Here is a 27,110-nt window from a genome sequence, read left to right as displayed (position 1 = left end):
TTCCAGCGCCGCAAACTTGCCGATGCAGCATCCTGGAAGCACCCAATCACAGTCCGACTCTGAGTCCGTCCGAAAACTTCGAGCCTCCGACCAGACCTCCAACACCGAGCACCATCTCTGCTGAGTGACTCGACCCCACCTCTGGCTGCCAGCAACAGGCAAAGTTGAGAATTCAGGGCCTTCTCCTCCGGAGATTCCGGATCACACAGTAGCAGCGGCAGCCAAACGGGCATTTCAGACGTTTCTCCAGATGTTCCTCTGTGCTTCTCACGGCTGTCTCCATCAAATCCAAATTGTGCACGGCATCCTCCTTACAAATATTGATATCACCCAGCCATTCTGTGCATTAACATCTCACCCTCTGTCCTTGCCCACCTATCTTTCAATTCTCGCCATTTTCTTTGCTCTGTCTAGCAGCCTCTCCCACCTGATACCATTTACTCCCTCTCTGCCATATACTCTTTCTCTCTCTGTCGTATGCAATATCTTCCTATCACACACTTTTGTTCCCTCTCCATACTCCTTCTCTCCCACAACTTCACAAACTCCCCCTTTGTCCCAATGCTGTATATGCTACTCGGACGACAGAGTTGTAAACCCAGTCAGTTCCAAACGGGTGCTAACCTCCGCTGCATCGAGGACACGTTCAAAAGGTGATGCCTTGAAAGGGTGCCATCCATCATTAAGGACCCTCACCATCCAGGACATACCCTCTTCTCATTGCTACCACCAGGAGCCTGAAGGCACACACTCAATTATTCAGGAACAACTTCTTCCCTTCTCCCTTCCAATTTCTGAATGGACATTGAACCCATCAACACTACCTCAGTACTTTTCCCTCTTTTTTGCACTGTCACGTAATTTACTATATACACAATATATACTCACTGTAATTTACAGTTTTTAATATCATGTATTGCAATGTACTACTGCCACAAAACAACAAATTTCACAACATATGCCGGTGCTATTAAACCTGTTTCTGACTCTGACTCTGACTCTCATGTAAACATAGACATCTACGGCATATTACAGGCCCTTCGGCCCACACTGTTGTGCTGACCATGTAACCTAGAATTTCCCTAGCCCATAGCCCTCTATTTCTCTGAGCTCTCCCAAATCACTCACTCATTCTGTGCCTTTTTCCGTGTGTATGTATGTCTCTCCCTGCCCCTTTCTTTCTCTGAATATGTCTCTCTCTTGTCCGCCCTCTGAGACTGTCTTGCACTTGCTTTTTGTACGCCTGTCACTCTCTCTCTCTCACACACTCTGTGTAGGTTTCCTTCTCCCTCTCCAACCTTTGCTGACGAGTCCAACATCCCGCAATGCCCCTGTGAAGATGGTTGGAGAGGGAGATGCCAGCGAGACCGACCGCACTCTCTCCAGTGAGAATCTCCACAGGGCCTTTTCTCAGCACCAGTGAAGGAGCAGCAATGTAGGTCAGGTCCAGGTCAGGATGTGGGGGAACGTGTTGTTGGTGGTGGAGGTCTCGTGCACCAGCTGCTCTTGTCCTTGGATGTGGAGCTTACAGAATTTGGATGGTGTTATTGGAATAGCGAGGGCTGATAACCGCAGGGTATTTTGTTGGTGGTTTGCACTACAGACACTAGGCCAGTAGTGGAGGGAGTGAATGTTCAGGAAGATGGATGTGGTACCAATTAAATCATAGTATTATCCCGCTTTGAATTGAGTTGAGCATCGTGCAACCATCAATGGACATCTTCAGTTCCGACCTTCTGAAGGACAAAAGGTCATCAATAAAACAGCTGAAAATAGCTGGGCGTGGAACGCACTGGAGGATCTCCAGCGAGAACCTAATGCTGGCACAATTGTTCTTCAGCAACCACAACCTCTCTGAAAATTATTGCTATATTTCCCCCTCGACATCTATTAACTCCGTAGTAGCCTGAAGTCTTTGCTTGCACGTCTGAAGGTCTCGCACTCTCTATAGATTTGTCGGCAGGTCACTGACTTCATCGTTGGTGTTGGGACACCTCTCTCTCAATCTCTCTTTCAATATTACACAGATCTCTCCATGGGTGTCTGTGTATCTTGTTTTTGTGTGACCATTCTTTCCCTCATTTATTTATTTATTGAGGACAGCCTTTCCTGCCCTTCAAGCCATATAGCCCAGCAACCTTTCGATTTAACCCGAGCCTTGTCAAGGGACGCTTTACAATGACCAATTAACCTACTAACCGGTATGTCTTTGGACTGTGGGAGGAAACTGGAGCACCCGGAGGAAACCCACATGCACATGGGAAGGATGTATAAACTCCCTCCAGAGGATGCTGGAATTGAAATCTGAACTCTGACTCCGCAAGCTGTAATAGCATCACGCTAACCACTGCACTGTCATAGCACCTCGTCATGTTTAGCTGTCGCGTGTGTGTGTGTGTGAGAGAGTGACTGTGTCTGTGTGAGTGTGTGACTGTGTCTGTGTGTGAGTGAGTGAGTGAGTGTGTGAGTGTGTGTGTGTGTGTGTGACTGTGTCTGTGTGTGAGTGAGTGAGTGAGTGTGTGTGTGTAAGTGTTACTGTGTCTGTGTGAGTGTGTGACTGTGTCTGTGTGTGAGTGAGTGAGTGTGTGAGTGTGTGTGTGTGTGTGTGTGTGTGTGACTGTGTCTGTGTGTGAGTGAGTGAGTGAGTGTGTGTGTGTGTGTGAGTGAGTGAGTGTGAGTGTGTGTGTGTGTGTGTGTGTGTGACTGTGTCTGTGTGAGTGTGTGACTGTGTCTGTGTGTGAGTGAGTGAGTGTGTGAGTGTGTGTGTGTGTGTGAGTGAGTGAGTGAGTGTGTGAGTGTGTGTGTGAGTGAGTGTGAGTGTGTGAGTGAGTGTGTGAGTGTGTGTGTGAGTGTGTGTGTGTGTGACTGTGTCTGTGTGTGTGTGTGACTGTGTCTGTGTGTGAGTGAGTGTGTGTGTGTGTGTGTGTGTGCGTGCTCGCGCGCACACGCCTTTGCTTAATCAGTACACATCTCCAAGTTAATTTGCTTTCCACAGGCAGCTCCCCGTGACCAATCAGCCTGACTCTGGAGCTCAGAGGCCATGACCGGAGCCTGAGGTAGGCCGATGCTTGGTATCCAGGCAGAGGTGCCAGTGTTAGCAGCAACAGGGCCAGTTAACATCGAACTTTACAACACAGTACAGGCCCTTCAGCCCTCGATGTTGCAACAATCTTTTAACCTGTCTAAAATCAATCCAACTCTTCCCTCCCACATAACCTTACATTTTCCTATCATCCAAGTGCCTAAAAGACTCTTAAATGTCCCTGTACCTGCCTCTCCCACCATGCCTGGCACGGTGTTCCCAGCACCCCTCACTATGGGAAGAAGGGTTCTCCACCAGCGATGACACAAAGCTTTGCCATTTGCAAGCCACAACACAGTCGATATGTTCCTTTTACTTGGACACGTTTGAAAATCTCCCAATACCCTATTGTGATCGTCGACTTAAGACAATTATTCAAAAGGTATTGGGAGTAGTTTATTGGCTGGTGTTGGCCATCCTGTGACAGGACGTGGAAGGCAGGGGTTGGTTATGAGGCCACGCACTGGGAGCATAAAGAGTCTCACCATACTCGTGAAGCTACCTATCCTCCCATCAGACAGCCCGTGCCCTACTTGCAGACAGGTCTGCAATTCCCACATTGGCCCCCAAATCCACAAAACCAGAATGGAAGCAAGATATCTGTGATCCTGAGGGATGGGCTAAGAGGGGCAAAAGAGAAGATGTGAAGTTCCGCTAAAATAGCACTCAGGAAATCCCTCAGAGAAGGAAGTAGCTGATTGGTGTGCATTGTCCAATCCCAACCCACAGCCTTGTCCAGTGAGAGACCAGAACTGTGTGCATTGTCCATTCCCAACCCACAGCCTTGTCCAGTGAGAGACCAGAACTGTGTGCATTGTCTATTCCCAACCCAAACCACGTCCAGTGAGGGACCAGAACCCTGTGCATTGTCCATTCCCAACCCACAGCCTTGTCCAGTGAGAGACCAGAACTGTGTGCATTGTCCATTCCCAACCCAAACCACGTCCAGTGAGGGACCAGAACCCTGTGCATTGTCCATTCCCAACCCAAACCATGTCCAGTGAGGGACCAGAACTGTGTGCGTTGTCCAATCCCAACCCAAACCTTGTCCAGTGAGGGACCAGAACTGTGTGCATTGTCCATTCCCAACCCAAACCTTGTCCAGTGAGGGACCAGAACTGTGTGCATTGTCCATTCCCAACCCAAACCTTGTCCAGTGAGGGACCAGAGCTGTGTGCATTGTCTATTCCCACCCCAAACCACATCCAGTCAGGGACTAGAACTGTGTGCATTGTTCAATCCCAACCCAAACCTTGTCCAGTGAGGGACCAGAACTGTGTCCATTGTCCAATCCCAACCCACAGCCTTGTCCAGTGAGAGACCAGAACTGTGTGCATTGTCCATTCCTAACCTAAACCACGTCCAGTGAGGGACCAGAACCCTGTGCATTGTCCATTCCCAACCCAAACCATGTCCAGTGAGGGACCAGAACTGTGTGCATTGTCCAATCCCAACCCAAACCACGTCCAGTGAGGGACCAGAACTGTGTGCATTGTCCAATCCCAACCCACAGCCTTGTCCAGTGAGAGACCAGAACTGTGTGCATTGTCCATTCCCAACCCAAACCACGTCCAGTGAGGGACCAGAAAACAAACACGTGCAGCAGTACCAGCTCATCTAACCTCAATGCCAGCTGGTATGTACTGACCCTATGAGGCCTAGAACTGGAGGTGACAGGTTAAAGGTGAAATGTGAAATATTTAAGGGGGAACTTCTTCACTCAGAAGGTGGTTGACGTGCGGAATGAGCAGCCAGTGGACGTGGTGGATGCAGATTCAGTTGCAACATTTAAGAGAAGTTTGGATAGGTACGTGGATGGGAGGGGTTTGTAGGGCTATGGCCCAGGTGCAGGTTAATAGGACTAGGTAGAATAGCATTCCAGCATGGACTAGATGGGTCAAAGGGCCTGCCTCTGTGATGTAGCGACCTATGACCCAGTAAACACAAAAGACCTCAACCCATTATTTCTGAAAACATTTTAATAGTAGCTGGAAACACAAAGTACAAGAGACAGCATGGTGTCCCTCTCAAAGTCAATCATTTTTCACACACACTGTTGGTTTTCTCCATTTTCAGTAGAGTGACAGTGCGATGCCCAAAACTGGCTCCCTCATGCCTTTGGTCTGGGTAATGCAGCACGGAATAAATTATACAGGGAGAATATGGTTCCTGGGAAAAGAAGGAGAAGATGATGAGGAGGGAATCACAGGAAAGCTGTTGAACAACCGCTGGGGACAACGACAGGAGAGCACATTACATACGGAAGGAAAGGATGATCATTATTTGCAAGCAGGGCCACAATCATTAGACTGGTTTCAGGCGTGGTGCTGTTGCCACTGGGATGGACCTGCGTTTCTGGGACTTCAGAAGAATTAAAGGAGATTTTATTGAAATATGTAAATCCCCAGGAGTTTGAATTAGAATTGTAATCAGTTTATTATACAGTGAAAAGCTAGTCCTGGATGCTGTTTATACAGATCAGATCACTACACTGTGTATTGAGGTAGAACAAGGGAAAACAATAGCAATGCAGAATAACGTGTAACAGCTACAGGGAAAGTGCCGTGCAGGTAAACAACAAGGTACAAGATCAGAAGGAGGTAGATTGTGAGGGCAAGAAACCAATTTATTGTACTAGGGAACTATTTAGTCTGATATCAGTGGGTAGAAGCTGTGCTTAAGCCTGGCGTTTGACCTTTCAGTCGATTGTATCTTCTGCCCAATAGACGCTGTGAGCTTATTTCCTCAAGAATCTGAAGCTAAGAGGCTCTCACTTTGTGTAAGGTTAAGAGAGGGATGAGGAGGAATTTCTTTCTTTTCCAGAGGAGTTACACATTGATGAAAAGAGGAGAAGCAGACAGAAGGGAGTAGTAAGAGGTCCTTTTTGGATGGGAGAGGGGTGTTCAGCGGTCAGTACAGCAGACTGCTGCGACTTGATTGGGTGGCACACGATGTCCAAACTTGCAGAGGACAAGAAAAAGGCAGTGAATAATGAGAAGGGCAGCAGAAGACCAAGGAGATTTATATTTAGATTGGCTGAACTGATAGAACTCCGGTTGCACAGCTTTGACCCTGACATTGGGTTCTCTGTGTACAGAATGTTCGTTCTATGGTTCCCCCGAGTTCTCTGTCTCCTCCCACATCCCCAGGATGAGTACGCTGGCAGGTCAATTGATGATGATGATGGTCAAATGGCCGCTGCAAGTTGTGCCTCGTGTGTAGATATTTGGTAGAATCAAGGAAGAGCTGAAGGGAACATGGGGAGAGTAAAGCGGGAGTGGTTGATGTTTGAGTTTGAAACCCTTCACCTGGGCCTTTCATCCAGTCCACCTGAAGAGTCTCAAACCAAAACATCAGCAGCTGTGCATGGTGACATGTACCTACTTTGACAGCAAATTTACTTTGAACTTTGAATTAGATTATAGCTGTGTCAAGTCCATTAATGTTCCCCTCTCAATACCCTATGGTAACAAAAAATTCTCTGGGTGTCCCAGTGGCCCAGCCGATAGAGCCACTACCTAAAGAGAGATACAGCACAGAAACAGGACCTTCCCCTCTCCAAGTCCACCCCAAACATCAACCACATCCATCCTACGTGCTAATTCTCCACTCATTCTCATCCAGTCCCACCAGAGTCGAACAAAAGTTCAAGGGTTTAAAGGTTAATTTATTGTCAAAGTATACAACTCTGAAATGGATCCGTTCTCCAGGTAGCCACAAAAACAAGGAAGAAAAGACCGACAGCATGATCATCAACTCCCAAATCCCTCGTCCCGCACAAAAAAAAGAACAAAACGGATCGGGCACAGCGACCTCCCAAATCCCCCTTCCCGCACAAAAATAAAATGAGTACGGTCGAAAAAACATAGAATACGAAAACTATAAGTCTGAAAAAAAGAGTCTACAGTCCCAGTCCACATCCATGGATGCATGAATCTAAGGGGTAATCCATGGCCAAACTGCACACTTTAAGGAGAGGAAGGAAATGGGAGCACCCCAAAGGAGCTCGTGCGTTCACCGGGAGAACTACGGATTCTACCCAGACAGCAGCTGAGTTCCGGATCGAACCCGGGTGTCTGGAGCCATGAGTCAATGGCTCTACCAGCCGTGCCACTGTGACACCCAGAGAAATTATTGTTACCATAGGTATTGAGGGGGTATGGAACCAGGGTACATTAATGAACTTGGAACAGCCATTTTCTAATTCAAAGTTCCAAGTAAATTTTATTATCAAAATACAAATATGTCACCATGTACAACCCTGAGATTCATTTTCTGGCAGGGATTCACAGTTAATACAAGAAACACAATAGAATCAATGAAAGACCACACCCAATGAAGCAGAAAAACAATCAATGAGCAAAAGACAACAAACTATGCAAATACAAAAAGAAAAAAGATAGAAATAATAATAATAAACAAATACGCAATAATTATCAAGGACATGAGATAAAGAGTCCTTGAAAGTAAATCCATTGGTTGTCAGGACAGTTCAGTGTTGGGGTGAGTGAAGTTATCCGCACTGGTTCAAGAGCCTGATGGTTGAGGGGTAATAACTGTTCCTGAACGTTGTGGTGTGAGTCCTGAGGCTCCTGTACCTTCTTCCTGATGACTGCAGCGAGAAGTTCAAGAAATCGATGTTCATGGCATCAGGTTGGAGGCCACCCAGATGGAATATAAGATGTTGCTTCTCCAACCTGAGTGTGGCCTCATCATGACAGTAGACGAGGCCATGGAATGACATATCGGAATAGGAACGGGAAGAAGAATCGCAATTGGTGGCCACCAGGAGATCCTGATTTTTCTGGTGCCCAGCGTAGTGGTCTCCCGGTCTAAGTCAGGTCTCACCGATATACAGGAGGCCACACAGGAGCACTGGATACAATAGGTGACCCCAACAAATTTACAGGTGAAGTGTCACCTCACCTGGAAGGACTGTTTGGAGCCCTGATTGGTAATGAGGGAGGAGGTGTAGGGACAAGCATTGGCACTTGTTCCACTTGCAAGGATAAGTACCAGGAGGGAGATCAGTGGGGAGCGATGAATGGACAAGGATCCCAGCCAAAAGCAGAAACTGAGGGGAAGGGAAAGATGTGCTTGGTGGTGAGATCCTTTTGAAGATGATGGAAGTTATGGAGAATTGTGTGCTGGCTGCAGACGCTAGTGGGATAATAGGAGAGTACAAGAGGTACTTTACCCCTGGTGTGGTGGCAGGTGGATGGGGTGAGGGCAGACACACATGAAAAGGAAGAGGTACTGATGAAGGTAGTGTTGACGGTGGAAGAGCCTCTGCATCCAGCATATAGCTCTGGATTTGGCGTAGATTGGGAGACCACTTCACCCACCAGAAAAAGAAGGATCTCCCGGAGGCCACCCATTTCAATATCTACTTCCCATTCCCATTCTGATATGTCAGTCCATGGCCTCCACTACTCCTAATGATGCAACTACATTCAGGTTGGAGAAGCAACACCTTATATTCCATTTGAGTAGCCTCTAACTTGATGGCATGAATATCAGTTTCTCAAACCTCCAGTAATTGCTGCCCCCTTCACTATTCCTCCATTCCCATTTCCCTCCCTCACCTTATCTCTTCACCTGCCCATCACCTCCCCCTTGTGCTCCTCCCTCTTCCCTTTCTTCCATGGTCTTCTACCCTCTCCTATCAGATTCTCCCTTCTCCAGCCCTTTATCTCTTTCATCTTGTGGTAAACCATATATATGTTGTAACTGGGTTAACTGTCTGGACGCCCGTCTGCTGACTGCCCCTGTGGCTCCTCCTACAGACCCCTGAATAAAGGTGATTTTGCCTTGCCCCTCCTCGTCAGTCTGAGGGCAGACACTCAGCATGGAGGTGGTATTGTACAGCAAACAAAAGCCTTTCAGTATTTACCCGACTTCAGTCTTTTGGAGTTATTGAAGCTGCTTCACATCTATCAACTTCCCAGCTCTTTACCTCCCCCCTCCCCGCACCCAATTCCACCCATCACCTACCACCTTGTACTTTTTCCCCCACCTTCTTGCTTTAAATTCTCATCTCTTTTCCAGTCCTGGTGAAGGGCTTCGACCGGAAATGTCATATGTTTACTCTTTTCCCTTGATCCTACAGGCCTGCTGAGTTCCTCTAGCGTTTTGTGCGTGTTGCTGGGGTTTCCAGCATCTGCAGAATTTCTCATCTCAGAAGAGACCACGTCCTGGTTGGCAGGGATCCCTGATGATGGATGCTGCTTTCCTGCATCAATATTCGATGATGGGGAGGGCTTTACCAGTGATGGACTGGGTAAATGGTAGAGCAGGTTCAAGAGCTGAATTCCTGCGTCAGTATTCAGGGACCCTGTTAGAGAGGCGGGCGCAAGGTGGGCCCTGCTCACTAGTCCTACCTCCAATCGTGAGGGCCATGGTGAAACGATACATCAGAAGATCCACAGTACCGCCCTTCAGATGAACGGGAAGGTCGTTGTCTGCCTGCAGTTTGAAAGCAAAGTAACAACATCAAACTCTGAAATTCCCTGAAGGTTACTTGCTGTACACTTCCAACAGGTGGAATTCCTCTTTCTGTGATCCTCCTCTGTCCTCAGAACAACCCATGGTCATCAATGAGACCAGCGCGCCCGTGAAATACAGACACTGCATCAATACAGGCACGTCATTTGCATTAACATCAAAACGTACACTCAGTGGCCACTACATTAGGTACACCTGCTCAATAATGCAAGTATCCAATCAGCCAATCATGAGGCAGCAACTCAATGCATAGAAGCATGCAGACATGGTCACGAGGTTCACTTGCTGTTCAGACCAAACATCAGAATGGGGAAGAAATGTGATCTAAGTGGCTTTGACTTATAACCACATAATCATATAACAATTACAGCATGGAAACAGGCCATCTCAGCCCTTCTAGTCCATGCTGAACGCTTACTCTCACCTAGTCCCTCCGACCTGCACTCAGCCCATAACCCTCCATTCCCTTCCTGTCCATATATCTATCCAATTTAACTTTAAATGACAACATCGAACTTGTCTCAACCACTTCTGCTGGAAGCTCGTTCCACACAGCTACCACTCTCTGAGTAAAGAAGTTCCCCCTCATGTTACCCCTAAACTTTTGCCCTTTAACTCTCAACTCATGTCTTCTTCTTTGAATCTCCCCCACTCTCAATGGAAAAAGCCTATCCACGTCAACTCTATCTATTTCCCTCATAATTTTAAATACCTCTATCAAGTCCCCCCTCAACTTTCTACACTCCAAAGAATAAAGACCCAACTTGCTCAACCTTTCTCTGTAACTTAGGTGATGAAAGCCAGGTAACATTCTAGAAAATCTTCTCTGTACTCTATTTTGTTGACATCTTTCCTATAATTCGGTGACCAGAACTGTTCACAAGACTTGTGAAATAATTGTTGGTGCCAGACGGGGTGGTTTGATCTCCTGGGATTTTCATGCACAACAGTCTCTACAGTTTACCGAGAATGGTGAGAAAACAAAAAAAAACACGTCCAGTGAGCAGCAGTTCTGTGGGTGAAAATGCTTTGTTAATGAGAGAGGTCAGAGGAGAATGGCCAGACTCGTTCAAGCTGACGGGAAGGCGACAGTAACCCAAACAACCAGGTGCTACAACAGTGGTGTGTGGAAGAGCATCTCTGAACACACAACACGTCCAACCTTGAAGAGGATGGGCTACTGCAGCAGAAGGTCACACCAATTTCTACTCCTGTGGCCACTTTATTAGGTACATTCCTGTAAGGGACTGCCGATTGTACAGAGAAATGCATCATTTGCATTAACAACAAAAGATGATGATACCTTGATAACCTAACTTTAGCGGGAGGCCTGTGAGGTGTCAATCAGCGAGCAGAAAATAACAGACCCATCCTCCTACCTACCACTGACCTTTGCCCTGGTGATTCCATTCTCAGCTCCCTTTCCTATCAGAGTCTTTGCCCTTTGTGTTCCTGCTTCTCCTCCTCCAGCAACTATCTCCAACCTTCAGCCTCCCTTCTCCATACCTCGCTCCAGCCGTCTCTTGGTTTTTCTCTCTCTCTGTCTGCCTCTATTTATCGTCCACCTGCCTCTGTCTCCCAGCCCCATTCCCCCCTCCGCTTCTACACTTGGTGCCTCACCCTGCACCCCTCCTCAGTCCACACTCTGACTCCCCCTGTCTGGCCCACTCCTATCCCCCTCTCAATTCTGACGCAGGGTTTTGACCTGCAATATCGACAATTCCTTTGCTGCTCAACCCACTGAGTTCCTCCAGCAGATTGCTTACTGCACGGGGAAGAACTCTTCTCTTCAATGGACCCTTTTTTGCAAACCCAGGTGTCTTGACTTCCCAGGTGTCTTGACTTACTATAGGATCAAAAAGGTGGTGCCTCTGATGAAGCTGGACTTCACTCAAGTGACAATTAAAATTACTGTATGTGCACAAAGTTCCAGCAAAAGATTTCAAACATTGAATTGAATTGACTTTATTTCTTACATCCTTCACATACACAAGGAGTAAAAATCTTATTGTTACGTCTCTGTCTAAACGAGCAACATGCAATCATAGTAATTTATAATAATTGATAATAAATAGAACAGCCAATGTAACATAGAAATACACTCAAATCAGTGTGAGTTCATCAGTCTGATGGCCTGGTGGAAGAAGCTGTCCCGGAGCCTGTTGGTCCTGGCTTTTATGCTGCAGTACCATTTCCCGGATGGTAGCAGCTGGAACAGTTTGTGGTTGGGGTGACTTGGGTCCCCAATGATCCTTCAGGCCCTTTTTACACACCTGTCCTTGTAAATGTCCTGAATCATGGGAAGTTCACAACTGCAGATGCGCTGGGCTGTCCGCACCACTCTCTGCAGTTCCCATACCAGGCAGTGATGCAGCCAGTCAGGATGCTCTCAATTGTGCACCTGCAGAAAGCCCTTAGGATTTGGGGGGCCCATACCAAACTTCATCATCCGTTTGAGGTGAAAGAGGCGCTGTTGTGTGTTTTTCACCACACAGCAGGTGTGTACAGACCACGTGAGGTCCTCAGTGATGTGGATGCCAAGGAACTTAAAACTGCTTACCCTCTCAACCCCAGATCCATTGAAGTCAATAGGGATTAGTTCGTCTCCATTTCTCCTGTAATCCACAACCAGCTCCTTTGTCTTTGCGACATTGAGGGAAAGGTTGCTCTCTTGACACCACTGTGTCAGGGAGATGACTTCTTCCCTATAAAACACCTTGTTATTGTTTGAGATAAGGCCAGTCAATGTAGTGTCTTTGGCAAATTTAATTAGCAGATTAGAGCTGTGGGTGGCGACACAGTCATGGGTATACAGGGAATAAAGGAGGGGATTTAGTACACAGCCCTGAGGGGCTCCTGTGTTGAAAATCAGAGGGGCAGAGGTGAGGGAGCCCACTCTTACCACCTGCCGGCAATCTGACAGGAAGTCCAGGATCCAGCTGCACGAGGCAGGGTGAAGGCCGAGGTCTCTGAGCTTCTTGTCGAGCCTGGATGGAACTATGGTGTTGCATGCTGAACTGTAGTCCAAGAACAGCATTCTCACATAAGCATCCCTCTTCTCCAGATGTGTAAGGACGGTGTGTAGAGCAGTGCCTATTGCTCTACTGATGACCTGCTGTATGACCTACTGATTGAAAGCAGTGCCACGATCCCAGACGGAACCAAAGGAAATAGAGTGCAGAAAGGAAGTGCCTACCATCAAGTATTCCTCTGTGATCTTGTAGAAGGAATTAATGACCTCACTAGGACAGGTAAGGTCAGTTACCATATTCCCCCTATCATACACTAATTCAGCACCAAACAGTCTTGCAAATCTTTCCTGTTCCAATAATTTCTTGGCCTCAGTAGAGGAGACAACACTGGCCAACTGTTATGGGGTCTGCACCTCAACTTTGTGCTCCCACCTTCCTCAAAGGACTCTGGTCCACAGGTCACAGTGGGCATCCACCAGTGGAAGGTCTCAGAAGCCACTGCATTACTGGCTACCGCCCTGCCCACCCAGTCCTCAATAATACACTGGACCTCAGGGCATTCTCAATCAAACCAAGGGGTGCAGTTATCCTACTTTAAATTGTTCAGCATGGACTAGATGGCCCAAAGGGCCAGTTTCTGTGCTGTTCCCTATGTGACCCTATGGCTCTATTGGACAGCTTGGAGGGCATTCCCATGCTCTGTCCCTCCTGCTTCCTCGGGTAACAGTGGATCTTCTCTTCAGCACCCTGCAAACACAACCAGCTGAGGTGATGCTAGGCAAGCCCGGGTCTGCACACTCATTTCCTCCTGCCCGTTTTTGGAAGGGGTACTTTAAACCCTTAATGCACCTACAGAATGCTAAAGGATCACCAGACAGAGGGGGCTTGCGAGTTGGGTCCAGGAATCGGTTGAGGCATCCTTCGACCTGAAGCTAGTGCGTTCCAAGAGCAACAAGAACCCAAGAACAACACTGCCAACAAAAGAAAAAAAATCACCAGAAATGACTCAAACAATCCACGCTTCCCTTTTGTTCGCAGTGATTAATAACTCGGGCCCCGCAGTTCATGTGAGAGAAAATGTTGAATCACGTGGCTGATACCTGAAAGATTTTCTGATTCTCCAAGACTTTGTTCCTCAGCTGGTCTCGGACCGAGGTAGAGAAGGACCGAGATGCCAGGCGGTGCAGTGTCTGCGGGGAGAACAGAGGCACGAGCTGTAAGAGACACGGACACCGGGGGAACCTGGGTCCTAGTAGTCTCTGCAGTTGAGCTTATACTGAGCACAATGCGGCCAGGGCGAGCTGTAGGTATAATGATAAACTTGCATGCGGACACATAGGGAAAGAGAACACACAGCAGCGAGGTGGTGAGTGTAGCACTATTACAGCTCAGGGTGTCAGAGTTCAGAGTTCAGAGTTCAATTCCAGCATCATCTGTAAGGAGTCTGTACGTTCTCCCTGTGAAAGGTGCGTGGGTTTCCTCTGGGTATTCTGGTTTCCCTCCCCACTCCAAAGACATACCCGTTATGAGGCGGATTGGTCATTGTAAATTGTCCCGTGATTAGGTTAGGGTTAAATCGAGGGTTGCTGGTTGACGTGCCTTGAAGCGCCGAAAGGGGCTGTTCCGCAGTGTATCTCTGAGTAATAAATGCAAATTATACAAGGACACAGAGAGAGAGAAAAGAGTCAATCTGTAATCCTAATCCCCACCCCCACTGAGTTAACAATGACGTATTATAAACAGGAGTGGACCATTTCAGACCCTCAACTCTGGTCTGCCATTCTACCTGATCACAGCTGATCATCCAATTCAGCAGCCTGCCCTAACTTTCTCCTCATATCAGCATAACGTAAGGGACGTTTGAGAAACTTGATAGAAATATGGAGGGCTATGTAGGAGAAATGGGGTTGGATTGGTCTAGGAATGGTTTAAAGGGTCAGCACAACATCGTGGGCCGAAGGGCTTGTACTGTGTGTAATGTTCTATGTTCTATAAACTCAGAGACACTGCTCAACCTAGGCATTCTCTCTCCTCCACTCTCCCATCAGGCAGAAAGTACATTTATCCCGCTGTTAACAGAGCTCTTGCATGAGATGGACTCGTGACGTCACAATCTGCCTCGTAAAGATTGTTGATTACCTGCACGGCACTTTCCCTGTGGTTGTGACCTCATTGTGCTGTGCAATGATGTGATCTGTATGAACAGAATGGGAGAGGGAGAGAGAGGGCATGATTGTGAAGGGAACCTGAAGGGATTATCACTATACAATCCAAATGAGAAGGTGCAAAAGCCCAGAATTGGAGAGGTGCAGGTACGTGGGAGAAGTACAGGGGTGGAGCAAGCTCCTGAGATGGAGGCGAGGGGGTGGAATTTATGAGGTCATGGAGGGGTCTTCAAAAAACAGGATGAGAATATTAAAACTACTCATCTCAAAGAAAGCACGGGAATCCTAGAGCCGCAGAGCAAAATGCAGAGATACGAGCCCTTTTGCCCAACGTCCAGTAGACGGCCAGCGACCCTTCCTCAGGGAGAGAATGGCTCACACGAGGGGGCATAACCTTAAGGTGATTGGAGGAAAGTATAGGGGGTAGTCAGCGGTAGGTTTTTAACACAGAAAGTGGAGGGTGCATGGAACTCACTGCCAGGGGTGGTGCTGGAGGCAGATGCTTTAGGAGCATTTAAGAGACTTCAGACACATGGATGATAGAAAAATGGAGGGCTCTGTAGGAGGGAAGGGTTACACTCATCTTAGAGAGGTTAAAATGTTGGCACAACATTGTGGGCTGAAGGGCCTGCATTGTGCTGCAGTGTTCTATGTTCTTTAAGTCCATATCGACCACAGTTCTCAACCAGCTAGCTGCACTTTCCTGCGTTCAGTCCTCTAAGCTCTATCCCTCAAAGAGTTATGGGTGAACAGGATATGCTGCAGATTAGGCTGAGTTCAGGAGTGTGGAGGGTGAGAGGATGTGGAAGGTGGTGGGTTGTGAAATGATGGAACAGTCATCTCTGGAGATCGGTGAAACTGGGCCATAGTTGAGTTGGGCAGTGTCACTGGGGTAAATAAGGGAGGCCTACAGGCAGCACCTAGACTCTTCAACAGCTCAGAATCTACTCCTTCAATGTCACTGTTGGTATCTCGAGTCTAGGCCTGACACAGCTTTCCTGTCTTAGCCAGTTCTCCGCCATTCCTGACCCCGATCTGAACTGCCAGGCCTTGCCCAGGACCAACCTGTCACCATTCTCCTGCCCAATCCTCAAGATAAGTCCACACCCAATGATACACTGAACTGTCACACTTCAAACTCTTCTCACATTCCCGTCCTGCATAGGATGCCATTCTGTCTATCAATTCTATGCCGTCTCTCAGAGCAATCCCATCAATCTACTTCTCCTCTTATTCCCTGAACCTATTCCCTCTCATACATCCAAAATTCTCCAAATGTCCATCTCCACTAGGGGTAAGTAACGGTAGCCAACTAACCTGCAGTACGTAACTCAAAGTCCACCATGGGCACAGGCCTCCCCACAAATGACAGCATCTACAGGAGGTGCTGCTTAATGAAGGTGGAATCTATCACTAAGGATCCCCACCGTCTGGGTCATACCCTCTTCTCAATGCTACTAACAGACAGGAGGTCCGGGAGTCTGAAGTCCCACACCAACTTCAGGTACAAATACTTCCCTAAAACTGTCAGCTTCTTCAAATGAACAGAGAAATCTACAGCACATTACAGGCCCTTCAGCCCACAATTTTGAGCTAACCATGTAACCTACTCTAGAAACTGTCTAGAATTTCCCTACCACATAGCCCTCTATTTTTCTAAGCTCCATTTACCTATCTAAGGACCCTATTGTATCCACCTCTACCACCTTGTTGGCAGTGTATTCCACACACCTACCACTCTCTGTGTGAAAAACTTACTCCTGGCATCCCCTCTGTACCTACTTCCAAGCACTTTAAAACTATGCCCCTTTGTGTTAGCCATTTCAGCCCTGGGAAAAAGCCTCTGGCTATCCACACGATCAATACCTCTCATCATCTTAAACAGCTCTATCAGGTCACCTCTCATCCTCCGTCACTCCGAGGAGAAAAGGCCAAGTTCGCTCAACCTATTTTCATAAGGCAACATTTTTGTATATCTCCTCTGCACTCTCTCTATAGTATCCACATCCTTCCTGTAGTGAGATGGGCAGAACTGAACACAGTACTCCAAGTGAGGTCTGACCAGGATCTCATATAGCTGAAACATTACCTCTCAGCTCTTAAACTCAATCCCACAGTTGATGAATGCCAACACACCTTATGCTTTCTCAACATGCGGAGCAGCTTTGAGTGTCCTATGGACATGGACCCCAAGATCTCTCAGATCTTCCACACTGCCAAGAGTCTTACCTGTAATACTATATTCTGACTTCAAATTTGACCTCCCAAAATGAACTGACCTGCACAACCGTAACCCAACCTTAGCAACAGAACACTATGGACCACCGATTGCACTATCATGAGCTTGTAACTGATTGTGCTTTCTTTGCACAATTGTCTTGATTTACATCATCTTTTTTCTCTTCACCATCTAGTATAAGTTATATTCTCTGTGGTGTCTGAACCTTCGTCTCCCTGACGCTGCACCAAGTGAGTTTCTCATTGCACCTCTACCTCACTACAGCGCATGTGACACTAATTCGACATGATTAGTAATGCATCTTTGGCTGATGGGAGCATTCAAGTTAAATTCAAGTTAAGTTCAAGTTTAATTGTCATTCAAGCATACATGAATACCCATGAATACAGCCAAACAGTGTTACTTTAGGGCCAAGGTGCCAAAATATCGTACACAGTACAAGGCACATATACCATACGTATATAGGCCACAAACTTATCAATCACCCATGCTGTGGACACTTTATGGAAGTCCAAGATCCGTATGCTCCACGACCGCTGGACTAAGTGTGTAACTGTAGGAGGGGACTATGTTGAAAAATAAATGTGCTAGGTTTTCTAAAATTGACTCCTTTTACCTTGGGCCACCAACTTATGATCTTACCCCTCGTAAGATATCAGTTAAATACAGTCACACTAAAAAATATATTGTCCAAGTCCCTGACTCCATGAATATTGCAGCAGTCTGCAGTTGAACACAACACAGCTTGTCTTCCGCTGAGCAAATACTAGAGGGCAGCACCGACACAAGCCTGGACACCACACCACACCACTTCCGTCACCTCTCTCCTGGACGGCTGCAAACAGGTTGAGGCCAGGTCCTCATTACAGCCGAGGGCACGCAGTTTCCCACCAGTAAACAAGTGAATTCATTTGGGAGAAATGCGGTCACAGGGAGAATGTGGAGACTCCACTCTGTTGACACGGTGGTCAGAATCAAACCCAAGTAGCAGAATCTCTGTGCTCTCCTATCGCGAACTGGTCCAGATTGGCCTCAGAGCCTTGCACCGTCCTAGTCATACCCTGCATCAAGTGACTGTTAGCCTTCCTGCCAGTCCCTGCTTCTTAGCCCAGTTTTAATTTGTTTTTCCTTTCCTTACTTCCTGCTTACTCAAACAACAAACTGCAGAACAAAGGTCAGCTCTGTCCATTTATAATTGTAATCAGAGAACTTTGACGTTAAACAGCACAGTGTCAGTGACACAGGAACTCAAAGGTAATATCTACCCATGTGGATAGATTAAATTCCCAGTATTCCCTGATTATATTCCAAATATTTCCAGATTAAATTCTGATTGCACTTATCAAAGCATACAACTTCTGATGCTGGAAATATGAAATAAAAAATGGAAATTCTGGGAACTCTCAGAAGTGATATTGCTCCCCCTGCAGCCAAATTCTCTGCAATTTAACACCTAAATTGCAAAAGTATTCAATTTTGCTGTAAATGCCTTCCTTGTTGGGAATGTCAACCAATTCTGTGTAATTCAGAGAGTCATCATCAGCATTATGATATTCCGTATGATGTGGGCAATCATAGTCTGTCCATGGCCATGATTGTTCTTAACAAATGTTTCTACAGAAGTGGTTTGCCATTGCCACCTTCTGGGCAGTGTCTTTACAAGACGGGTGACCCCAGCCATTATCAATACTCTTCAGAGACTGTCTGCCTGGTGTCGGTGGTCACATAACCAGGACTTGTGATCCGCACCGGCTGCTCATACGACCGTCCACCACCTGCCCCCATGGGTTCACATGACCCTGATGGTTGGGGTGGGGCTCCGCCTTGCTCAAGGGTGACTTTCAGGCTAGTAGAAGGAAGGAGCATCAGCCACTTCCTGTGGTAGGGACGTATCTCCGTCCCACCACTCTACACAGAGAGCAGGGGGCTCGAAAGTCAGGACAGTGTGTGCACTGGCAAAAGAAAGCTAATGTAAAAGTATCAACGAGCACAGACCAAGCCTGCCAGCACCACATGAGTGGTGAGCAAGGTCGCCCCTCTCCCTGGGAAATAACGTCCAGTACAGTTAAACTGTTGCTCTGTAGATTTATTATTTTACTTTTTTCCTGATTTCTTAATTTAACCTTTATTATTTTTGTCCGTTTTGCTCAACTGCCAATGTGCAGTAGTATAGTTCAAAGTTCAAAGTCAAATTATTATCAAAGTCCACATATGCCACCATATACCACCCCGAAATTCATTTTCTTGCAGACATACACAGTAAATGCAAAGGAACACAGTAGATCCGTCGTGAAAAGCAATGAAATGGACTTTCTAACATCGCCCCGCTCGCTGTGAAAATGGGGGACACCTTCCCCTCCCTCGCCAGGCAGAGAGAGAGAACCTGTGGGTTGCCGAATGCCGGATGAATTGCGATAGTCTTTGGGGTAACTGCCAGGTCTGTGTCTTTGCTATCGCTTAGCGCACGCTTGTGCACGGTAGCGGGTACGCTTTTTATTCTTGTCGGTGGGGGGAGAGGGGATTGTTGCTTGCCACCGCTTAGGCGTGGGAGGGGGAGCCGGGGGAGGGCTTTGGGGTTCTCACATTTTAAGTGTCATTCATTCTTTGGGGCACTCCTCTGTTTTCGTGAATGCTTTGCGAAGGAAAAGCATTTTCAGGATGTATATTGTATACATTTCTCCGACGTTAAATTGAGCCACTGAAACTACACTCAACGAAGATGGGCAACCAACCGGTGTGCAAAAGGCAACGCACCGCAAATACAAAACAGAAAAGAAAGCACAGGAGAGAGTCGTAGCCTCCGCTAGCTCCATCACAGGCACAACCGTCTGTCACAGAGGACATCTCCAAGAAAAGGAGGCATCAAAATATACAAGCACAAGAGATTCTGCAGAGGCTGGAAATGCAAAGCAGCACACACAAAATGCTGGATGAACTCAGCAGGTCAGGCAGCGTCTACGGAGGATGTTTTGGGCTGAGACTCCTCATCAGAGCTGGAGAAGAAGGGGGAAGATATCAGAATAAGAAGCTGGGGAGAGAGGAAGGTGGGATGATAGGTGAAGCCAGATGCGGGCGGGGGGGGGGAGGGAGGATGAGAGGTGATGGGTGGAAAAGGCAAAGGGTGGAGAAGAAGGAATTTGACAGGAGAGGAGAGTGGACCATGGGAGGAAGGGAAGGAGGAGGGACACCAGAGAGAAGTGATGGGCATGCGAGGACAAGGACAGGGCGAGAGGGCAGTCGAATGGGGAATGGAAAATGTGAGAAGAGGGAGGGGGAAGAAATTACCAGAAGCTAGAGAAATTAATGTTCGAGCACAGTTGAGCCTTGGGGTCGAGACCCTTCTTCAGGAGGGGAAAGATGGCCGAATGAAAAGGAGGGGGAAGCAAAGGAGGGTAGCTGGAAGGTGACAGGTGAAGCCAGCTGGGTGGGGAAGGTCAAGGGCTGGAGAGGGAGAGCAAGGAATCTGATAGGAGAGGAGAGTGGACCATAGGAGAAAGGGAAGAAGGAGGGGACCCGGGGGAGTTGATAGACGGGTGAGGAAAAGCAGTAAGAGGCCAGGAGTGCAATAGGGAGTAGGAAGTGCAGGAGCCTGAACACACACACTCGATATTTCAAGAACAGTTTCTTCCCATCAAATTTCTGAACGGACCATGAACCCATGATCTGTATGTCAGGCTTTGTCTTTCCCATTATTGATTTATTTTTGTAACTGAGGATATTTTACGCATTGCACCGCACTGCTGCCGCAGAACAACAGATTTCAGGACATATGTAATAATATGATAATAGACTGGATTCTCATCCCGATTCTGACTTTAGTTCTGAGCCCCAAGTACGCTGTAGTTTTCAATTGCTCAGTTTCCAAAATAATCCTATGATTTCTCTTTGTGTTCGGATAAGTTGAAACTTATTTAAAGTCAGATAAACATTCCTGCCAGGCACATTCAGAACAGAAACCGAGTGGATGTGGAGAGGATGTTTCCGTTATTAGTCCTGGATCTGAAGGTGCAGCTCAGAAGGAACATCCCTCTAAAACTGAGAAAAGGAGATATTTCTTCAGCCGGGGGTACTGAAATCTGTGGAATTTGTTGCCACAGAGGGCTATAGATGCCAAGTTACTGGATGTATTCAAGGCAGAGCATGATAGATTTTTCACTGGTAAGGAAGTTACGGGTCACAGCAAGAAGGCAGGAGAGCAGAGTCGAAAAAAGTCATGATTTTGTAGAGGACTCTGGCCAAATTGAATAATTTTTAGACACAAGAGATTCTGCAGATGCTTGAAATCCAGAAAAAAACACACACAAAGTTCTGGAGGAACTCAGCAGCCCACGCAGCGTCTGTGGAAATGAATAAACAGTCAAAGTTTTGGGCTGAGACCCCCCTTCGGGACTGAAAAATTGGGAAGATGCCAAAATAAGAAGGTGGGGAAAGGGAAAGGAGGATGGCTGGCGGTGAAGCCAGGTGGGTAGGAAAGGTAAAGGGCCGAAGAGCAAGGAATTTGATAAGAGAGGAGAGTGGACCATCGGAGAAAGGGAACGAGGAGGGGACCCGGGGGACGGATTTTTTTACTGGACGGAGAAATCAATGTTCATGCCATCAGGTTGAAGGCTACTCAGAGGAATATAAAGTGTTGCTCCTTCACCCTGAGGATGGCCTCATTTTAGCACAGGAGGCCATGGACCGACACATCTGAACGGGATAGGAATCAAATTAAAATGCTTGGCCACTGGGAAGTTCCGCTTGCGGCGGATGGAGCGAAGATGGAACAATTCTGCTCCTGTATGTTAAGATTTCATGGAAACGCAGACAACTTCCACAAATCGATGCCCATGTTTTCGCCAGAAGGAGAATGGCAAGCAAGGAGATGTAGTTTTTAAGATAAAAGATCAGTCTTAACTCAAAGTACCCAGAAATGTCTCCTTGCCGAGAATGAGAATCGGCTTCATTACCATTGATTTGTGTTGTGAAGTTTGTTTTGTGGCAGCGGTACTTTGCAAGACAAGAAATACTGTAAAGTCAGAATAAAAATTAAAATGAATATCTGGTGCAAAAAGGGCGGCGTTCAAGGTTGAACAGTCAGTTCAGAATGAATCTCTAGAAATCCGTATCCCGATCACGGGGAGAATATAAGGCTGAAGGGGATAGATTTTCGAAAGATTGGGGAAAGGAGGGTTTTAGGGAACCTGCGCCACGGAGGGGGTGAGGCCTTGGATAGATCGGCAAGATCGTACTGAATGACAGGGTCAGGAGGCCTGCGGCTGCTGCCATGTTCCTGTGTTCTCTTGATCTTGCCCTCATTTCAGTTCTACAGTTCCGATCTTTACTGAGGCCTCTCTCACTCGTATTTCAATGTTAGTTCTCTCCGTCCGTAATACCGCGCCCGACTCTTGCCAATTCTCCCACTCAAGGTCAACGGACCTATGATTGACGCGAGCAGTGGCCACTCAAGCAGCGGAGCTCCGAACATTGACCAATCAATGCAGCCGGAGGGCGGACTCACCGCCGGCGGAGAAAGTGTTTAAATATCTGAACGTTTGTGTTAAAATATTTGAGTTTTTAAAGAATTAGACTTGAGGTTAAAAAGCTCAAATCAACAAGAGTCTTTGAGGTAAAGGTCAGGTCATGCAAGAAGCAGGCTTTTCTAAACATCTGCACACAAAGGTGGATTTTAATATTAGGAAAAGTTTAGCAAACTTTTACAAAAGTTAGTTTCCTAATTTGATTCAAAGGACGTGGGTTAGGGAACGGTGAGTCTGAGGTTTTACCAGAAGGTGCTTCATGTTGCGTGGTTCTGGCCTGTTGCTTTCTCTTGCACGGATCTGACTGCTGACAAGGACACTGAGACCGTGATTCAGGGAATCGCGTATCAGCTCCGTGTCAAATCACACGGCTGCAGGCAGCTGCGCAGACCGCCCCTCTCTCCTCCAATGGCACCGGTGTCCCTGAACTTGGCCAGACCGGGAAGCGTTGCAGCGGCTGGGGCAGGTCCAAGCAAATCGTGCGCGGCAAGATCCCAGAAACAGGAATGAGGATGAGAAATGGGCGCAGGGTGAGGCCATCAGCCCCCAGAACAATGAAAGCAGATTGCTGGGGGAGCTGATCAGAAATACGAGGAAGTCTGCACTTGTCACGATGAAGGGTCTCGGCCCGAAACGTCAACTGTTTACTTTTTTCCATAGATGCTGCCTGGCCTCCTGAGTTTCTCGAGCGTTTTGTGGGTGTTGCCTTGACTTCAAACATCTGCAGACTTTCTCTGTTTGAGATTCTGCTGGAAATCGAGAGCAACACACACAGGACTGTGTGGCAGGTCTGTGGAAATAAACAGACAGTCGACGTTTCGGGCTGAGAGCCCTCGTCTGGACTGGAGAGGAAGGGGAAAGACGCCAGAATAAAACAGGTTGGGGAGAGGGGAAGGATGATAGCTAGAAGGTGATAGGTGAAGCCAGGTGGTGGAAAAGATGAAGGGCTGGAGAAGAATGAATCGGACAGGAGAGGAGAGTGGACCAGAGGAGAGAGGGGAGAAGGAGGGGACCCAGGGGGAAGTGTCAGGCAGGTGAGGAGAAGAGGTATGAGGCCAGAGTGGGGGTAAAAGAAGAGTGAAGGAGGAGGGGAAAGGGAAAAAAAATACCGCAAGGAGAAACCGATGAGGTTTGTTGGGGGAACTTGGGAAGATGCCAGAATGAAGATGTAGGTGAGGGGAAGAAGAACAAGATAGAAGGTTGAAGCACAACAGCGCCTCTTTCACCTTGGACGGTTGAGGAAGTTTGGTATGGGCCCCCAAATCCTAAGAACTTTCTACAGGGGCACAATTGAGAGCATCTTGACTGGCTGCATCTCTGCCTAGTATGGGAACTGTACTTCCCTCAAATGCAGGACTCTGCAGAGAGTGTCATAAGGTGGGGGGGGGCGCACTGGGAGCAGACCCAAATGCAAGACACAGACACTGAAGTACTAGGAACAGGACAGGACTAGAGACTAGAGTTAGGGACGTGACTGGATGCAGACTAGGAGCTGAGACAAGAACACAGACTTGGGCTAGTACATTGCCTAGGCAAGCAGGACCAGGACTGAGAACTGGGAACTAAGAGCTTGGGCTTGGACTCCGAGCCAGAGACTGGACAAGGACCCAGAACCTGGGTCTTGAGTCAGGCTCGGACCCCGGAACTAGGCGAGGAAATGATGTGGCTACAGGAATGGACATGGCTTGGGTTCTTCGATGCGAGTGTATGATGAGGCTTGGGTTCGAACTCTGAGCCAGAGACTGGACAAGGACCCAGAACCTGGGTCTTGACTCGGGCTCAGACTCCGGAACTAGGTGAAGGCATGATGTGGTCTTGGGAGACAGGACTAGGCAAGGCTACAGGACAGAATGAGAGACTCCTGGGCAAGATGAGGGAACTCCAGTACAGGATGAGGGAACTCCAGTACAGGGCGAAGCAAATGGACAGGACGAGGCACATGGACAGAATGAGAACACAAAGCCTTGACTTGGTACTCAGGACCATCCCAGCCTTGGACTTGGGACGACAGGAATGCAGAACACAGAACCTTGGTCTTGGGGAGGACAGGAACACAGAGCCTTGGACTTGAGAGAGAGGAACACAGGGACATGGAACACAGAGCCAGGACCCCTCCTTGGGAATAGGACGTAGGGCCGGGACTCATACACAGAACACAAAGAGACAGTTCCCAACACAAGGTAGCAGCAAATAGCTGGACCTACCTAGCGAAGGCGTGGACATAGACACGGTTCCTAATACAAGGTAGCAGCAAATAGCTGGACCTACCTAGCGAAGGCATGGACATAGACACGGTTCCCAACACAAGGTGGCAGCAAGCGGCCAGGTCTACCTAGTGAAGGCATGGACACAGAGACGGCAATACAGGTGAGGACACAAGTGAGGATGCAGACAAAGGCTTGAGGCAAAGGTTTCCAGCAAAGGCTTCAGGAGGAAGGTGAAGGGAAGGGAAGGGAACAGTCCAGCCTCAGGGTAACAGCAAAGATGGCCTGGCTTACTCAACAGAGGCAAGGACAGGAAGGGACAGATCCAACTGCAGGGTAATGGCAAAGACGGCCTGACTTATCCCAAAGAGGCAAGGACGGGATACTGACAAGACAAACCAGCAACCACACTCAAACCCAGGGCCGCTTATATTCCCACCCCAAGATGAGCATCAAGTGCCTATGATTAAGCCCAAATGACAAGGGACAGCCGGAAGACCCAGAGTCCGGAGTCCACGAACCGGACTGTGAATCAGAACACAGATTTCACGGACCAGTCTATGACAGAGAGTGGTGCGAACAGCCCAGAGCATCTGTATATGAACTTCCCACTATTCAGGACATTTACAAAGACAGGTGCTTAAAAAGGGCCTGAAGGATCACTGGGGACCTGAGTCACCCCAACCACAAAGTATTCCATCTGCTACCATCCAGGAAATGGTAGCGCAGCATACAAGCCAGGAGCAACAGGCTCTGAGACAGCTTCTTCCACGAGGCCATCAGACTGATTAATTCACACTGATACAATTATATTTCTGTTATATAGACTGTCCTGTTGTACATACTATTTATTACAAATTACTATAAATTGCACATTGCACATTTAGATGGAGATGTTTTTCTTGACACCCAGGCACTTGGTATGAGCATTATGCCAACTCGTTCTCTCAGCCTGTGTCAACTTCACCATAAAGTTTCTGTGGGTCTGGCCATATTGCAAATGGATGGCTGTGTTCCTCCACAGGGGGCAGGAGCAAGCAGTCGGTAGTCATGGTGAATACATTTCCTAAACATTTCTTTCTGTTAAGGCGTAAATACAACTTCTCAAGCAGCCAGATTACTGGTTGACTGATGTAGTCACATAATCGTTACAGCGTGTACCAGACCCCATGCCAGCTGGCATTTTGTGTGCAAAGTGTACATTTATTATCAAAGTGTGTATAGAAGTTACAGCCTTGAAGTTTGTCTCCTTACAGGCAACCGCAAAACACAGAAACCCAGAAGAACCCATAACAAAGAGAAGAGCATTAAACACCCAACGTGCAGAGAAAATAAAACAAATCATGTAAACAACAGACCCCGCAAATGTCATTCTGAGCTGAAGTCCACAAAGAGAGTCCGTCCGCAGTGCCTTCGATTAACACAGAGCCTCAGGCCCCAACACCCTGACCTTAGTGTTATTAACTAAGGAGCTTCATGGCAGCGTCGCAGATAGCTTCATGCTATTACAGCCCAGTGATCAGTGATTTGGGTTTAGTTCCTGCCACTGTCCATCAGGAGTTCGTACATTCTACTTGTGACAGTGTTGGTTTCCCCTGGTGCTCTGGTTTCCTCCCACATTCCACAGACGTACGGGTAAGTTGTTGACATGCTATGTTGGCACCGTAAGCGTCTCTGCAATGCCTCTCATATCTCAAGGCAGGTTAAACCGCCGTTGTAAACGACTGCTCGTGTGTGGATGAGTGGCACAATGCATGGGGAGAGTAAGAAGGGCTCAGTGACCTTAGAAAAGAGCATAACATTGCAAATCACCTTTTCCTTATGTCTTTTCACCAGCTGATGGAGAGGATTGGCCCATCTGTGGAAAGTGTTTTCAATAGTGAGCAGAAGCTGTGAACCGGACATCAAACCTGTCATCTTCTCACTGGGTCCCAGAGCTTGGATGAAAGCAACTATTTTAAAATTAATTACATGACTGAGGGAAACGACGACTGTGTGAAGATTCAAGGACCTCCACCATCCAGGCTTTTGCCCTCTTCTGGCTGCTGCCACCAAGGAGAAGGTATAGGAGACTTAAGTGTTGCACCACCAGGTTCAGGAAGTTATTACCCCTCAACGCATCAGGCTCCTGAACCAGTGTGGATAACTTCACTCACCCCAACTCTGAACTGATTCAACAACCTGTGGACTCACTTTCAAGGACTCTGCACTCTTGTTCTTAGCATGTTTTATTTATGAATATTATTATTTTTTTTGTATTTGCACAGTGCATTTTGCTTGGTTGTCTATCTTCGTGTGTAGATTTTCATTCACTCTATAGTGTTTCTTTGTAAATACAGTGAATGCCCGCAAGAAAATGAATCTCGGGTTGAAAATGATGACTTCTATAGTACGTACTTTATTAAGAAATTTACTTTGAACTGAG

The 27,110-nt window shown here is 47.5% G+C and overlaps 1 protein-coding gene and 1 long non-coding RNA gene across 2 annotated transcripts; one reads left to right on the top strand and one right to left on the bottom strand.

Moving 5' to 3' along the window:
- Nucleotides 1-5,049: 5,049 nt before the first annotated feature.
- Nucleotides 5,050-22,881, bottom strand: LOC134352596 (cytochrome c oxidase subunit 7A2, mitochondrial). The gene is made up of 4 exons (XM_063059873.1): nucleotides 22,728-22,881; nucleotides 13,659-13,748; nucleotides 9,463-9,547; nucleotides 5,050-5,251 (listed from the first exon to the last, which is right to left on the bottom strand). Exons 1-4 carry the CDS (start codon nucleotides 22,740-22,742, stop codon nucleotides 5,193-5,195), a joined length of 249 nt encoding a protein of 82 aa, XP_062915943.1. The 5' UTR covers nucleotides 22,743-22,881; the 3' UTR covers nucleotides 5,050-5,192.
- On the top strand, nucleotides 19,180-27,067 carry LOC134352597 (uncharacterized). Its single transcript, XR_010019415.1, has 3 exons — nucleotides 19,180-19,399; nucleotides 25,942-26,320; nucleotides 26,522-27,067. It is a non-coding gene; the product is annotated as an uncharacterized LOC134352597 (long non-coding RNA).
- The last annotated feature ends 43 nt before the right edge of the window (nucleotides 27,068-27,110 follow it).

The sequence above is a fragment of the Mobula hypostoma genome, chromosome 10 (assembly GCF_963921235.1).
Source record: "Mobula hypostoma chromosome 10, sMobHyp1.1, whole genome shotgun sequence".
Classification (NCBI taxonomy): domain Eukaryota; kingdom Metazoa; phylum Chordata; class Chondrichthyes; order Myliobatiformes; family Myliobatidae; genus Mobula; species Mobula hypostoma.
Note: the sequence above shows the minus strand (reverse complement) of the source record. Positions and strands in the feature narration are given on the sequence as shown.